Consider the following 16,338-nt stretch of genomic DNA (forward strand, 5'->3'; position numbering starts at 1 on the left):
CAATATGTCATTTGACAACAGAAAAAAAGCTAAAAGATAAAACAATATGAGATCAAATGAGCAGGAAAATGAAACGACAAAAACAAACAGAAACAGAATGAAATTAAGCTGGAAAAAAAAGAATTCCATTCTTTACCAATTTATCTTTCATATATGGATGTTTGAAATCAAATGGACAAAAAAAAAGAAGCAAGAAAACAAGACAAAACGAAAAAAACAACACACATATGGTTCTGAATCTTTTGAATTTCTTTCTTTAGTGGTCCAAGAAAAAAAAATGAAAAAGCTAAATCTCTCTCTCTCTCTCTCTCTCTCTCTCTCTCTCTCTCTCTCTCTCTCTCATTGGTGTCATAATTTGCTTTGTTTTGTTCAATCTTTCAATGAATGTTCACATTATGAATTTATTCATTTGTGTTTGACAAGAATGAAAAAGAAATCTACCAAAAAAATGAAAAAATGTTTTGTTTTTTTTTCTTTGGTTATGTGAAAACAGAACCTGGGAAAAAAAATGTCATTATTTTCTTTTTGGCATAGGATAATATACAATTGATCTGAATATTTACGTTTGTGATTGTCTCTCTGTGTATGTGTGTGTGTCTATGTACGATTAAATTGTCAATCTTAAATCGATCTAACCAACAAAAAAACAAAACAAAACAAAAGCAAAGATCACATTTCTTCAGAATTTAATGATGTTTAGAAATAAATTCTTACAGAATCTAAAATATAAAAGAAAAGAGATCATCTTTGGATATCAAAAAAAAAAAAAACCAAAAGAGTTTTGCTGATGTTGATCTTTTTACTTTGCCAAAAAGAAAACAGTGGTTTGTTTCTTTTTTGTGTTATGGATTACATCATTGTCATCATCATCATCATCATCAGAAAACTGGAAAGAAAAAAATTACAAACAAAAAACAAAAAACAACAGAATTTTGGTTTGATTTCTGGATATAAAACAGGGTATTTGGCTTGTGTTTGGTGCCTAATTTAATTAGATTAAAATAAATGATAAACGAATAGTTAGTGAAGGATGGAAAATAATATAAAATAAAACAGACAAAATCAAAGTCAAAAAAGATGAATTAAAAAAAAGAAACAAAACAAAAAAACTTGATTTTTAACCATTTTTTTCCATATAGTTCATCGTTAATATTGTTTACTAAACGATGCCAAGTTCTGTCTGTTTGTTGTTTGGTCTGTTTTGGGGTGAGAATCATTAGATTCTGTCATGTAATGGTCAACTGCCTTTCTTCATTATTACCAAATGGAAATGGTATGAAAAACAACTTGAAATTTCCGATTACACAACAACAAAAGACAAAGCTTTTGTTGTTATTGTTGTTGTTGATGCTACAATGCTTGAAATCAGTAAATGAAAATGAAAAAGTAAATGAAATTTCCGGTATTTTTCAAAAACGGATATGTAATAAGACAACAAGAAAATAATAACAACAATAAAAAATGTGTTAGAATCATAATAATGTTTGTTTGTTTGTTTGTTTGTTTTTATTGGTCGGTTATATTCAGTTATATAATCAACAACAACAACAACAACAAAATCTAGACCAAAAAACAAACGACAAACGACAAACATTACATAATTTGATTGGATTTGTTGCCTGTGATTTGTAATAAAATGCATGTTTTTTTTTGTGGAGATTTCTTGATGTAGAAATTTGAATTCAGCAGTTACAGAGAGAGAGAGAGAGAGAGAGAGAAATATGTGATTTCAAAAATGAATTGAATCTGATCACGAATGATTGTCGTTGATCATTGATTCTTGGTATTCTGTAATTCAGTGGGGAAAACAATAACAACAACAAAATTTTTGAACGATTTTTTGTTGAGTAATCATCATTATCATGATGATGATGGTTGAGTTTTATTGAATCTTTACCAATATTGATGGTTTTAATAAATATCAATAATTTATCAGCAAAAAAAAAAAGCAAAATAAAAAAAAAACGTGCTTCATTCATATAAATTGGTTGTTTGCATGTTTGTAATTTGTTTGATCGATGCTTGCGATGATCAAATTGAATCATGCGACAAAAAATTGTTTTTTTTCTTTTGGTTTTCAATAATGTTATTGAACTTGTATGTAGGATATTCATTTTCATATATTGAAAATCCAATTCAAAAATGAAAAAAAAAATGAAATTATCATTTTGTTTTTTTTGCTCTCTCTTTAAAATCAATAAAATTTTCATCATCATCATCAATAGTCTATGTTTCTGTATATGGATCAATTTCTTCATCTTCAAACTCTTTTTTCTTTTGCTGACTGCCTTTTATACTAAGCACCCACCAGAAACAGCAACAACAACAACAACAAAATCAATATTATCGGCATAATGATAAAAAAAAACAGTAACTGGAATGAATGAATAAAAGAAAAATCTACACATTTGATATAATCGTTTAGAAATCAAGTTATGGATTTCTTTTTTTTTTTTTTTGGATCGTTTGAATCTCTTTCTCTCTCTCTCTCTCTCTCTCGCTTTCTGATAAAATCGTGTGTTTAAATAAAAATAAGTGATACAAGTGCACACACACACACACAGATGATTACCAAAAAATAATAATACCCAAACCAAAACTTTTGCCTTTTTTTACAAATACTAATATTCTATTTTCTTTGATAATCAATTTTTTTTTCATATTATTATCCCAGAAATATATACACCAACATTCCAGAATGGAAAAAAAAGATTGGTGAGGATCAGAAAAGAAGAAATGCCAAAAACAGTATCCGACAAAAAGAAAAGAAAGTTCAAAAAACGAACGAACGAACCGGATGAAAAGCAAAAGCAAAAGAAAATGATCAAACATAATAAATGAATAATGTTTTGTGTGTGTGTAATATGAAAATCCGATTTGTTTTTTCTATTTTCTCATTCTCTCATTCAAAATTGATTCATCACATCAAAAAAATATGAATGAATGAATGAATGAATAAGCGAAGCTTGTAAATCGTTCTTTGTTTTCTATATAAATAAAAATCCGGAATAAAAAAAATCGATACTTATTCTATGAACAGTACACAATGATTGATCATTTGCAAAAAAAAAAAAAATTTTTATCAACAAAAAAACAAAACCAAAATTCAACAAGTTTTCACGAATAAATGGAAAATCAAATCAATAGAATTTGCTTTCGTTATTCCGAATTCTTTAAAATTCTTTTGAAAAATTTTCAAATTCAAACAGTGTTTTTATATGTTAAAAGTGTTTATTTGCATCATTGATTGATTTCTGATCGATTTTGGTGAATTATTTGATGTATATCATCATCATCATCATCAGAATGAAAATTCAAATCAAAACAATGGAAAAAAATTGGGTTGATTTTTGATTTAGTTAAAAGTTGTTTGTCAATCAAAAAACCAAAAAACCAAGTGAACCTGGCAAAACACATACCATACACACACAGCATGATTGAAGTTTGTTTCAAACAAAACAAAAAAAAAAGTTCACCATATTAAATTTGGTTATTTTTTCCTGGCAATATAAATGTTTATAGTCAGAATATATTGTGTACAGAAAAACCAGAAATTTATTCTACCAGAACCAAAAGAATTCTCTCACTCACTCTCCATCTTTTTCTTCAACTTGCCATATATATATTTACTTGAAGAATCTTCTTCTTTATTATTTTCATTTGAAAAAAAAACAAAAAAACAAAATTGTAACGGGTCAATGGTTTTAATCATTGTGATTGATATCAGTAAAGAACTGAAAAAAATAACCGAGAATTTTTCATTTTTTTGAAATGTTGTCGTTGCTGCTGTTATTTTTTTCGGTTATTTCGGTCACCGGATTGATGGCCGGATTCATTTTTTTTCGTTTGTTTGTTTCAATTTCCTTTTTTTTTCAATTGTAAAATTAAACAACAACGAAAAAAATCTAAAAACAAACAAACAAACAGAGAAGCTAAATAGGAAATAGAAACCAGAATCCAGAAATCTACAATCAATAAGTTTTGTCGATTGATTGTTACTTTAGTTATTGAATTGTTATTGTCAAAAAATTTTTATTCACAAAATAGTCAAAATGAAAATTCTTTCTTCTTTTGTTTTCAAACATTTTCACTTGATTATTTATGGTAAATGATGATGATGATAAAACTATTGTGTGTGTGTGTGTGTTTTGAATTGTGCATTTTTTTTCTCTCTCTCTCTTTTCTCATCTTATTCTGGTTTCGGTTTTCGGCTTTTCTTTTTTCCATTCAATTCAATTTATCCGAGATTTTTTTCCCGTTTTGTTTCCATTTTATTCATTCGTTTGGTCGTATCTGTGCCCATCTGGTTTTTCTTTTTCTTTTTCTTTTTTTTTTTCTCTTGCCTGTTTGTTTGTTTGTTTGTTAGTGAAACTGAATCCAAATCAGTTTATTTTACAAGTAAATTTCTTTTACTTTCCATGTGATGTTTGTTTGGATGCAGGGATATATTCATTCGTTTTCCCTTGTATCAAACACATAGAACATGTATCAGATATTCCAGAGAAAATCAAACTGCAAATCACATTGTGAAAAAGGAAGAAAATTGTCGACACACACACAAAACGAGCAAAGATAACAGCAGAATTGAAAAAACACAAAGACAAAATTGAAACTAAAACAAAACACACACACACACAGTATTGTCGTTAATGTTTTTTCTAGTTTTCAATAATGATTTTGTTGTTGAAAAATCAAACCGGCAAACCAAAATCAATAATTAGATTTCGTTATTATCATTTTAATTATTGATGGATTTTTTTTTCGTGTTAATCAACAACTAAAACCAAAATTGTCAACTTATTTTAAAAAAGTTCATTTTCTTTTTTTGGTTGAAATTAACCAGAATTCAAACCGAAGAAAACCAACCCGAAAAACCCAAAAAACCAAAATTCCGGCCTTTTTTCAATAATAATAATTTCATTAAAAAATGATTTCTTTTCAATCATTTCATTTCACAAATGTAAAACTTTTGGTGTTCATCATCATCATCAGAACAGAAAAGAAAAATCCAACGCAAAAGTTACTTACTACGTTACTTTTTTCAGAAGAAGAATAAGAATATTCTTCTTATGTATTCTTTTCATTCGCTATGTTGTAATTCAAAACATGTCCATTATTATTATTTTTTTTTCTGTGTAACAATCACCACCACCAACACACACCATTATTACACATTACATACACATGAATTCACTACAAACACACAAACTATTGAACGAAAAAAATCCTGAAACATTTTCAATTTCTTCAAACAGAAAAAAAAATTCCATTACATTTTATATTCTGAAACATTCAGTTTTTTTTTCTGAATCATATATCGATTACATTGTAAGAGAAAAAAGAAGATGGAAGATTACTTACCAAGAACATTATATGGTGTCCATGTAACAATAAATGCTAATAAAATTGCTGATAATGTTTTAGCTGCTTTACGTTCGGATTTTGGTTGAAATGTTGCACGTACACGTGTAAATGTTGCTGATGATGGTGTTGCTGTTGTTGTTACCGTTGCTGTTGTTGTTGTTGTTGTTGCTTGTGATGTAATTGATTGTTGATGTTGTAATAAATGTGTATCATGTTGTTGTTGTTGTTGTTTTTGATCTATTGTTGATTTTGTTGTTAAAATTGATCCTTGTTGTTGTTGTTGTTGTTGTTGTTGTTGTCGTTTTTGTTTTGTAATTAATATAGGTGTTTGATGATGTAATTGTGATGATGTATGTTGTTGATTTGTTGTTGTTGTTGATGATACAATTGAATTTTGACGACAACAACGTATTGGACAACAATTTTTTATCTGTATACTTGAATCACTATCATCATCAACATCATCAACATTATCATCAGCATCAGCACCAGGTTCATTGTTATCATTACCATCATCAACATCATCCTCATCATAATCTTCATCATCATCTTCATCAAAATCATCATCATCATCATCATCTTCATCATCAACAAAATTATCACCATTATTATTATTATATAAAAGAACATTTGTTTGTAAATTTTTATTTTGATTATTTAAATCAATCATTACATCATCATCCAGATCATCATCATCATCATCATCCAGCTCATCATCTTCATCATCATCGTCATCATCATCATCATTATCACCACTATCATCATAATTTTCATCAATATAAACTTGATCCAACATTGATTGTTGCTGATCTGAATCTTGACGAATCATTGCTGCTGTTGTTGTTGTTGATGGTATTGATGATGATATTGATCGTTTTGATCTATTTGATCGTAACATTTTTATTGATTCATTCATAATTCTTTGATTATCATTATAATCTTTTGGATCTTGTAATTTTATAACAATAGTATATATTGAACTATCTGATTGTTGATTATCATCATTAATTGATTCCATTTCTCTAATATGATAATTAATTTCTGAATGTTTTTGTTTTTGTTTTTGTTTTTGTTTTTGTATTGTTGTTGACATATTATCCAATGATGATTGATTGATAAATTTTTTTGATTTTTTATCTATTGTCATTATTGGTTGTTGTTCATTAATATTTGTTTGTTCTGATTCTAAACTTTTTTGTTGTTGAATTTGTTTGATTTTTTGTAATCGACGTTTTCGTTGACGACGTAATCTATATGCACAACCTGGACATTTGATTGTTGTTGTTGTTGTTGTTGTTGTTGATTCATTCATCATAGAATCACCTTGCACCATAATACCTGATTCAGAATTTAATTCTTGAATTGAATATTTTTTCTTTAATTGTTTTCTTTTATTATTATTACTACTACTACCACTACTACTACAACGTTTATGTCTACTATTATTATGATTAAATGTTAATCGATTCCATATCCATGACCAGAATGATAATTGTCTTGTTTCAGATGTTTTTGATTCGTCCAAATCCGTTGTAGCATTTATTTCAAATAATTCATTTTCATAATCTTGTTCAATAATATTTGCAGGTGATTTAAGACAAACTAATCCTTCGGTTGTATGTTGTATATCTTCTAATTTAATTTCATCACAATAATCATGTGTTGAAAATATTTTCGGTATTGGTTCAACATATGATTGTTGACCAATCGATGTATGAGACATTGTTCGACCTAAAATTGAAATCGATGATGGTTTATCATGTGGTAATCGTCGAACAACAGTACCACTTTTTTGTTGTTGTTGTTGCAAATCTTTATCAATTTCTTGTTGAGAAGTAGTAGTAGTTGCGGATAAAATTGTTTGATTTGTACGAATTTTATTACGTTGTATCAAACTATGTGGGCAGTTTGGTAAATGAATTGGACGTTTAGGCATTTTAATCGATGAATTTTGATTGTTTTGTTGTTGTTGTTGTTGATGATTATGATTACTTTTATTATTTTCATCAATAATATGATGGCTATTATTTGTTGATGTATTTTTCAATTTAATTTTACCACGTGAATCACTATTAGTTGTTGTTGTTGTTGTTGATATTGTTCCTATATTTGTTCCAGCAGTTATACAACCAGTTACCATACTACTGGCAGTGGGTGTTGATAATTTTGTTATGGATGTTGTAGCTGTTTGTGCAATTGTTGCTGTTGGTTGATTAACTGTTGCCGGTGATATAACAACTAATGATGTTAATTCACGATAACGATTTTCAGTTTCACGCCATATACGCCAATAAAGTATACACATAATGGTTACTGGAAGCCAAAATGCCATTATAGCGGTTATAGTTGTTACCCAAATATTTGATTCAAGAAATGGTATATAACATTGATATTCAGGCACTGTACGGCGGCCTTCAATTTTTGGCCAAGCAAATATCCATGGTGGCCATAATAATGCTGATACAATCCATGCGAATGCAATAAAAATACAAGCCCTACGTGTTGTACGTTTAGCTCTATAGGTTAATGGTCTGGTAACAGAAAAATAACGATCAAATGATATTAATAATAAATTTAATACAGATGCATTTGAATTAAGATAATCAATGGCCAACCAAATATCACAGATTGAATAGCCTAATGGCCAACCATCAACAACAATATAAATCAATGATAATGGCATTGATATAAATCCAATTAAAAAATCAGCAACAGCTAATGATAATAAAAAGTAATTTGATATTGTTTGTAATTGACGATCAATTTTAAATGCAACCATTACTAAAACATTTCCCAATATTGTTATTAATGATAATGATCCACCAATCAATATTATAACATGATCAACAACGGTTAATTCATTAAAATTTAATTTCATTCTTGCTGCTGTATTTTTTCTATTATCATTATTATCATCAATTGATGACACTGTAATGGTCATTGTTGTTGTTGTTGTTGTTGTTGGCGGGAATGTTGTTGTTAAATCACTTGAAAATGTAATTAAATTTGTATCACTTTTGATAAGTTTTTCTGATGATGATGATGATTCTTCACTTTCAGACAATTGTTTTTGTTGCAATGGTTTCAATAATAATGATTCAAAATAATTATTCGATATTGATGAATAAGGTAATGATGATGATGATGTGGTCATTTTAATTATTGAATCATTATCATTAAGCTCGTTTGATGAAGGATTATATGGATTATTATTATTATTCAATGTTGATCGTAAAATGTCGTGTGTCGATTCTATTGATGTTGTTGTCATTGTTGTTGTTGTTGTTGTTGTTGATTTCTGTACATTAGATATGATTGATGATTTTGTTGTTGTCATAATTGTTGTTGACAATAATGGTGATGATAATAATAATGTTTGTAAATTATTATTATTATTATTATTATTATTGGATTTTAATGAAATTATTGTTGTTGTTGTTGGTCTTGTTGTTGTTGTTGTTGTTGTTAATCCATCAATTTCTTCGATTGGTTGTGTTGTAATTTTTGCAAGACAAAAATGATTATTATTATTATAATCTAAAAAAATATTAATAATAATCAATGAATAAATTATAAACATAAAACGATAAAATCTATTAATAATCATTGTTTTTGAATGATAATTTCGATTTGAATTCATTTTGATTGTTGTTGTTGTTGTTGAATGATGATTGTTTTTTTTCATTATAATTATTTTCGAATGTTGTTTTTGAAATAATTTTTTTGGTTGTAAAATTTTTTTATATAATAAATTATCATTATTCAAAGTAATATCGATAGAAAATTTTGATTTTACAAAATCATCATCATCATTATTATTGTTGGCTATATAAATTTTATTAACATTTTGATTATATTGATAAAATTGATTTTTTGTACAAATTTCCATTTGTAATATGGATTCTTTTTTCTTTTTTTCTTCTTTCTTTTGTTGTTGTTGTTGTAATTGTAATTGTAATTGTTGTTGTTGTCGTTTTTCAATATTGTTGTTGTCGTCATCATTATTATTATTATTTTCACAATCATCATCAATTTGATGATTTCGATCAATTTTTTGATGGCTATCATTATCATCATTATTATTTTCGTTGCCATTATGTTCATCATCAAACAGAATATTTGAATCATTATTATTATTATTATTATTAAAATTGATGCCATGATTATCAATAATAACTACATTACAATTATTATTATTATTATTAACATTAACAACATCAACAACAACTAATAGATTTCCATTGTCATTCATCATAAATGACAATGATATTGATGATAATAATAATAATGATAATAATGATATCGATGTTGATAATAATGAATTTGACATCGAAATTTGACCACCACCATTTAAAAAACAGAATTCAATGAACAACCGGAAAAAAAATCAACAACAACCAAAAACCAACAACTTTTTTATATCACTAAAATTATTTTAAAATGTAATTTATAAACATAATGAATGAATGAATGAAGGCAACAGGCATTAAAATTCTGTAAATAATAATTATAATAATTATAAAATAATAATTATAATTATAATGGAGAAAAAAAAAGGGCGATTAGTAAATGAATAAAATTGTCGATTATAATTATTGATTTTTTTAAAATAAAATTAATTAATTAATTAATTAACAAATTGAAGCAGAATTTTTTGTTGTTGTTGTTGAATTTACAAACAAACACTAAACACTGAACACCGAACACACACATTTTTGTAAAACACCAAACACAAACACACAATTGAAACGGTTGGTTTCATTCATTTCATTTGCTTAATGGATTTGTTGTCATTTTACAAAGTAAATTTCCTCTATAAAACAATAATAATAAGGTTATTGTTTAACACCTTCAGATGATGATGATTTAATTTGAATCCGGATTCTTGATTCTTGATTTTGAGTTTTTGTTGATGTTTCTGGTTTGTTGTTGAAAAAAAATTACAAAAAAAAAATCAAAAATTTATGGTTAAATAATTTTAATTGAAAAGTTTTTTTTCTCTCTCTCTCTCTCTCTTTGCTTTTCTGTCATTTGTTTGTCACTAAATCAGAATTCTGAATAATAAATCAAGCAAGCAAAATATGGATTTTTTAGGACAAAAACAAAAAAAAAACAAAAAATCCTCTAAACGATCATATTTCAGAATGGGGTAGAAATTTATCGACTATAATTTAGATGTTGTTGTTTTTTTGGGATAATTATCGAAAATAATTAAAACAAAAAAAATGTTCCCGAAAAAACTTTTTTCTGGTTCATCTGGAATCATATCGAATTTCTTGGCTACAAATATAACCACATATATTCTATAGTTTATCTTTCATGTTCATGTCAATTCTATTTCATTTCAATTGGAAAGAATTGAATAAAGAATTTGAATTGAATGAATAAATAATAAACAACAAACTAAAAGATCAAACACAAGAGAGAGAGAGAGAGAGAGAGAGAATTTGTCATCTAGTTTATCATCAACATTATTATTATTAACATTGTGACATTAAAGAATCATCAATGAACTTGGGAATAAAGTTTTTTTTTCATTTCTCCTCATTCATCTTTCAAGAGAAATATGAAATATAAAATTATCAATGTCGACAATTTTTAGCTCAGTTTTTTCGTTTGTTTCTTTTTCGTTGATAAATTTGATGGCTATAATTCATTCGTACAAAATTCAATTCAATACATTTGATCCAGTTGAATTGACACTGTCTGTATCTTTATGCTCTTGTTGTTGTTGTTGTTGTTGTTGTTGATCTTTATTATCATCATTTTTCTTTTCTTTTCTTTTTTTTGAATTCAATTTCCGATGATCGTCATTATATGATTATCATTTTTTTTTTTTGATGTTGATTATGGATGATAATAATAAAACATAAATATATATTGATTTGGTCGATTGATTTTATTTTTGTTGTTGTTGTTGTTTGGAAAAAACTTTTCATGTTTGTTTTGTTTGTTTCATCTTATTTCATCGTCGTATTTTTTTCCATAAACGTAGAAAGCATTCACAAACAAACAAACACCTGTTGTAAACAAATTTGAAAAAATATTCTTTGGAGGGAAAAATTATCAAATTTGTTCAATCAATCAACAACAAAATGATGATTATGTTACGATTCTTGAAGAATTTCTATTTCTTATTTTTTTTTTATAATTTTCATTCACAATGAAAAAACCACACAAACAATTCAAACAAAACAAAAAACAAAAAAAATATAGACAGAATTTTGATACAACAGAACAATCATCAGAACATCACGCACATTTTATCAACCAGAAGAAGTAATGAAATGAAATGAAAATTGTTCACGTTTCATCATTTATATGTGGCCAAAAACACACTGAAACACACACACACACACACGTGATGGAATTTCATCGTTGAAAATACCCAAAATACCCAAAAAAACAAAAAAAAAAAAAAAAACAAACAATACACATGGGATAGATAAACGGTAAACATCTATCTAGAATATATATTTTCTTCTGTTGTTATTTTTAGTTGGTTTGGTTTGGTTTGGTTTGGTTTGAATGTAAGTGTTTTAATATTGGGATGTGTGCGTGTGTGTGTGTGCTTGATTACTAGTTAGTTGAAGAATATAAACAACATCATTTTTTTTGGATCTTGAAAATTCATTCAAAGAATTCATTCACATACAAACAGAATTGAAAGAAAGAAAGAGAGAGACTAATACCATCAACAAAATATATTGATATATACTACACGCAAACGTTTCCAAAAACATTCTGAAACCGATTTTCTTTTCATGAGGAATAAAGGAATTTTTTTTCTTTACCATCCATCCAACCAACCAAAGATCCAACAGAAATCCCAAAAGAATCCTGAGTTTTATCCTCTTCCTTTTTTTTGTTTTGAAAGAAGAAGGAAAATTGAGAAAGAATACAAAATGCTAACGGTCTAAGCCAAATGAAAAGAGGAAATTGATTCACCAAACAGCATTGATCATGCGCAATATCAAATTGAATGTTTTTTTTTCTTCAACTATATGCGATAATCTAGTGTAACTTTATTTTTATTTTTGTTTTTGATTTGTAGAAAATTCAAAAAATAAAATGAAAATTTCGTCTGTAAATTATCTGATGATCCATGTGCGCAAGCGTAGGATTTTTGAATGATTTCTGATTGAAATAAAAGATAAACCAAGGAGCCAAAATCATCGAAATCGGGGGAAAAAGCAAATAAAAAAATTTCCAAAATTCAGTTGTATAGTTGATTCTAAACTGATATGGTCGATTGGCTGTTTTTCTGTTTGTTTCGTTTTGTTTTGTTTTGGAATTTAAATTTTTCGATCTTTTGCGGGAAAAAGTTAGTTAGTTTTATGGCTTGACAAATTCCCATACACAATATTATCATCATCCGAAAACGATGAAAATTGATATAACGATTTCGAATGAAAGCTGAAATGAAACAAATTGAAAATTAGAGTGAAAAATCATCGAACCATCAATCTTATGTAAGGAGAGAGAGAGAGAATATTATTCTGAATTCAAACGAATACAAACTTGTAATTGAAAATGGAAACAAAAACAAAACAAAAAAAGAAAATATGGATATTTGTTGTTCCCAATACAAAGAAAATATAGAAAAGTATTGATATTGGATGTTCAATTTTGTTTTGCTTAAGGAATCACCCAAAAACACAGAAGAAAGAAGAAAAATATTGAAAGTTTTTTTTTTCTCTGAAAATCTATGAACCAGCTGTGATGATGATCATTGGTAATATAATATATGGATATTGAAAATTGAATGGAAAAGAATATTCTTTTCCATTCAATTTTCGTTTCATTTCGTTTTTTTTGAATTTATTGAAAAAAAGTGTATTTGAAAAACGCCATACAAAATTATTATTATCATCATCATAAGGATGACTTTAATTTTTATCAATCATTTTTCAATCACTTTTCTTTTTTGGGGGGGTTTATTTCACTTATAAAAGACGCTAGTTATAAAATGATGATGAAAATAAATTACAAAATATACGAATGATAGATTTTGTTGAAAAAGGAGAAAAAAAAATCTATAAAATTTTAGCCTTAGCTGAGTTTGGATAGGAAAGAAAATTGAAATGAGAAAAATTGCTGCAAAAAAATCTATTTGATTTTGGTTTAAATGGATGATTTTTTTCGGAAGGATTTTCCCTTTTTCGTCGTCGTTGTCGTTTCTTCTTGAGCAGAAAAGAAACAACCATCAACAACCAACCATCATTAAAATGGTGGTATTAACCGATCATCTTAATGGGCCCAATTCTGGTCTAAACCAATGGGAGAAAAAAAGAAAATGAAAATGAAATGTCATCAACATGGCCGAAAAGTTGAACAAGGAAAAGAAAAAAAATATTGAACAGTATCATTATTTTTGAATAGAACAGAGCAAAATTGATTTTTGAATATGAAAAAAAAAACATTATTATAATCATCATCATCAAACACATTTGAATGATCATATGCATCATTATAGGATTGGGAATGTTTTGGAAAATTTTTAAAGTTTCATAAAATTCATAGAAAAGGAAAATCTTGCTTTGGACGATGAAATTCATCAGAAAAAGTAGTAGCAGTAAAAAAATCATCATCGACATTATCTACAAAAAAAAAAAAAATATATTTATGAATTTTAAATGGAATCCCAATGAAGAAAAAAAATCCTTTGGGGTATCCAAAGAAAGAAAAGAAAAAAAAGAATCCCAAAGGATTCATGTTTGTTTGTATGTCATTTTCAAATTTTTTTGTTTGTTACCATTTTGAAACCTTTAAAATGATGATGATGGAGGGGGGAAAAGACAATAGTAATTACATTTGGCTAACTGAATGAATGGATGGAAAAAAAATATGCATAAAATTTTTTTTAAAAGTTTAAAGAAGTTTGATTCAGTAATTTCACTTTTTCTCTCACTCACTTTTAGTTTGTCTTTGGAGTATTCTAATGAGTTACATAGAGCCAGAGAGAGAGAGAGAGAGAGAGAGAGAGAGAGAGAGAGAGAGAGAGAGAGAGAGAGACCATCATCATCATCATTTGAAATCCAAAGTGAATGAATGAACAACAAGGAAGACAAACGAACAAACAAATGCTATTCATAATTTGATCTTTTTCTTTTTTCTACTTCATTAAAATGAATGGAAAATGAAAATGAAATGAAAATTGTTAATGTTGATTGTGTAATATTCAATGTTTGGGATCATCATCATCTTCATCATCACAGTGTTTTGACGAGAAAATTGTATATTCCATAAATTCCTCTAATTCTCATTCATCTTTTTAGTTTTTTTTTCAAAATTCATTTCGCTTACAGAGAGAGAGAGAAACATTCTATCATTTTTCATTTTACAGGTGGAAAAAAAATTGTTTTGAATTTTAATTTGAAAAAAGATTCTTTTTTTCTTCATTCATTCTTCTACCAAATCATTTTAACCATGGTAGAAAATGAAAATCTGTTCTTTTAAAATGAAAAATAGACCAAGTGTTTTTTTTTATTCCGGAAAACAAAAATCATTTATTCATCTTGTTTACGGTTATTATTATCAACATCATTATCATTGATTCCACATATATTGGGGAGAGAGAGAGAGAAGGAAATTATCTCATTTTTTTCCGTACAAACACACACCATACACACACTAACTTAACCCAGAAAATTTCCATATTTTTTTTCCTATTACTTGGCCACAAGATTGTTAAAAGAAGAATTATGATGAAATTTTCCTTTTGTCATTATCTTGGTTTGGTTTCTATGCTTTGATTAAGCGGATTGTTTGCCGTGTGTGTGTGTTGGTCGGTGTGGAGAGTGAAACGAAGCAAAAAAATTTGAAAAATTATTCCATAAATTATTGGAACCAAGTGAAAAAAAAATAGATTAACTGGAAACACACACACATAATGATGATGATGATGATGATGAATTTCAATATTTTTTTCTACCATTTTTTCACTCTGTTTTTTTATGTCAAACATATATCATTTATTATTTTACCACACAAAAACAAAAATAACCAACTAATATTTTTATTTATTGAATTCTTCTTGGAAAATTCTTTTTTCCTGTTTTTTTTAGGTTGGTAAAAAATTTTTAAAACATTTCACCTTTTTTTGCATTCCAATTCAGAATTAACATTTATTCTGGAGAGAGAGAGAGAGAGAGAGAGAGAGAGAGAGAGAGAGAGAGAGAGAGAGAGAGAGAGAGAGAGAGAGAGAGAGAGAGCGACATAACATAATGATAATGATAATGATGATGATGATGATAATGAGAAACTTGTTTTTTTTTTTGTTGTTGAAAAAAAATGGACAAAGACAAACAAAAATGCAATTCTGTAATCATCATCATCATCAACAGAATGATTTTTTTCCTATCTCACTTTCTCTCATTTTCTCTCTTTATAGATCATCAACCATAAATGTGTATAATTCATTTTCATTTTCATTCATTAATTTTGTTTTGTTTTGTTTTTGTTTAATAGTGTTAGACTTTTATTATTCATTGCCCATCACCATCATCATCATCATTATCATTAGCATCATCAATAGCAACAAAGATAGATGAAAAAAATGAAAATCTCATAACTGTCCTATGAATGAATGAATGAAGATGATCCAATTTTTTTTTGTTCTATAATTATCATCATTATAATTATTATTATACGAGTATCATCATCATCATCATTATAACCATCCTTTTTTTCATTGTCATTTTTTGTTCAATAATAAAAAATAAAAATAAAAATATATGCTTGGTTATAATGTTGTTCATTACTTTACTTTCTCATTCACTAAGGTTACAAAATAGGAGATAAAAAAAATTATTATTATTATTATTATTCATTGAATATATGAATGGTTATTCTATACAAACAACGATATATATGAATTACTTGAAAAGAGAGAAACCAAAAAACCAATATCTTTAATTACCAATATATCTGTGTTTGATGGGTAATTTTGATACTGGTTTTTTTATAATGTTT

The 16,338-nt window shown here is 27.0% G+C and overlaps 1 protein-coding gene across 1 annotated transcript in view; it reads right to left on the reverse strand.

Annotated features, from left to right (window-relative positions):
- The window catches only part of LOC113789075 (uncharacterized), a 47,524-nt gene extending 38,578 nt beyond the window's left edge, over positions 1 to 8,946 (reverse strand). The window contains exon 1 of the mRNA XM_075820053.1: positions 5,362 to 8,946. Coding sequence (XP_075676168.1) covers positions 5,362 to 8,944 — 3,583 coding nt within the window. The 5' untranslated portion in view covers positions 8,945 to 8,946. The remainder of the gene's footprint in view (positions 1 to 5,361) is intronic.
- Between the last annotated feature and the right edge of the window lie 7,392 nt (positions 8,947 to 16,338).

This window comes from Dermatophagoides pteronyssinus, unplaced genomic scaffold (assembly GCF_027571235.1).
Source record: "Dermatophagoides pteronyssinus isolate colony J.1.1.1.1 unplaced genomic scaffold, Derpt_VIB-CSIC_2022.12 sq0005, whole genome shotgun sequence".
Classification (NCBI taxonomy): domain Eukaryota; kingdom Metazoa; phylum Arthropoda; class Arachnida; order Sarcoptiformes; family Pyroglyphidae; genus Dermatophagoides; species Dermatophagoides pteronyssinus.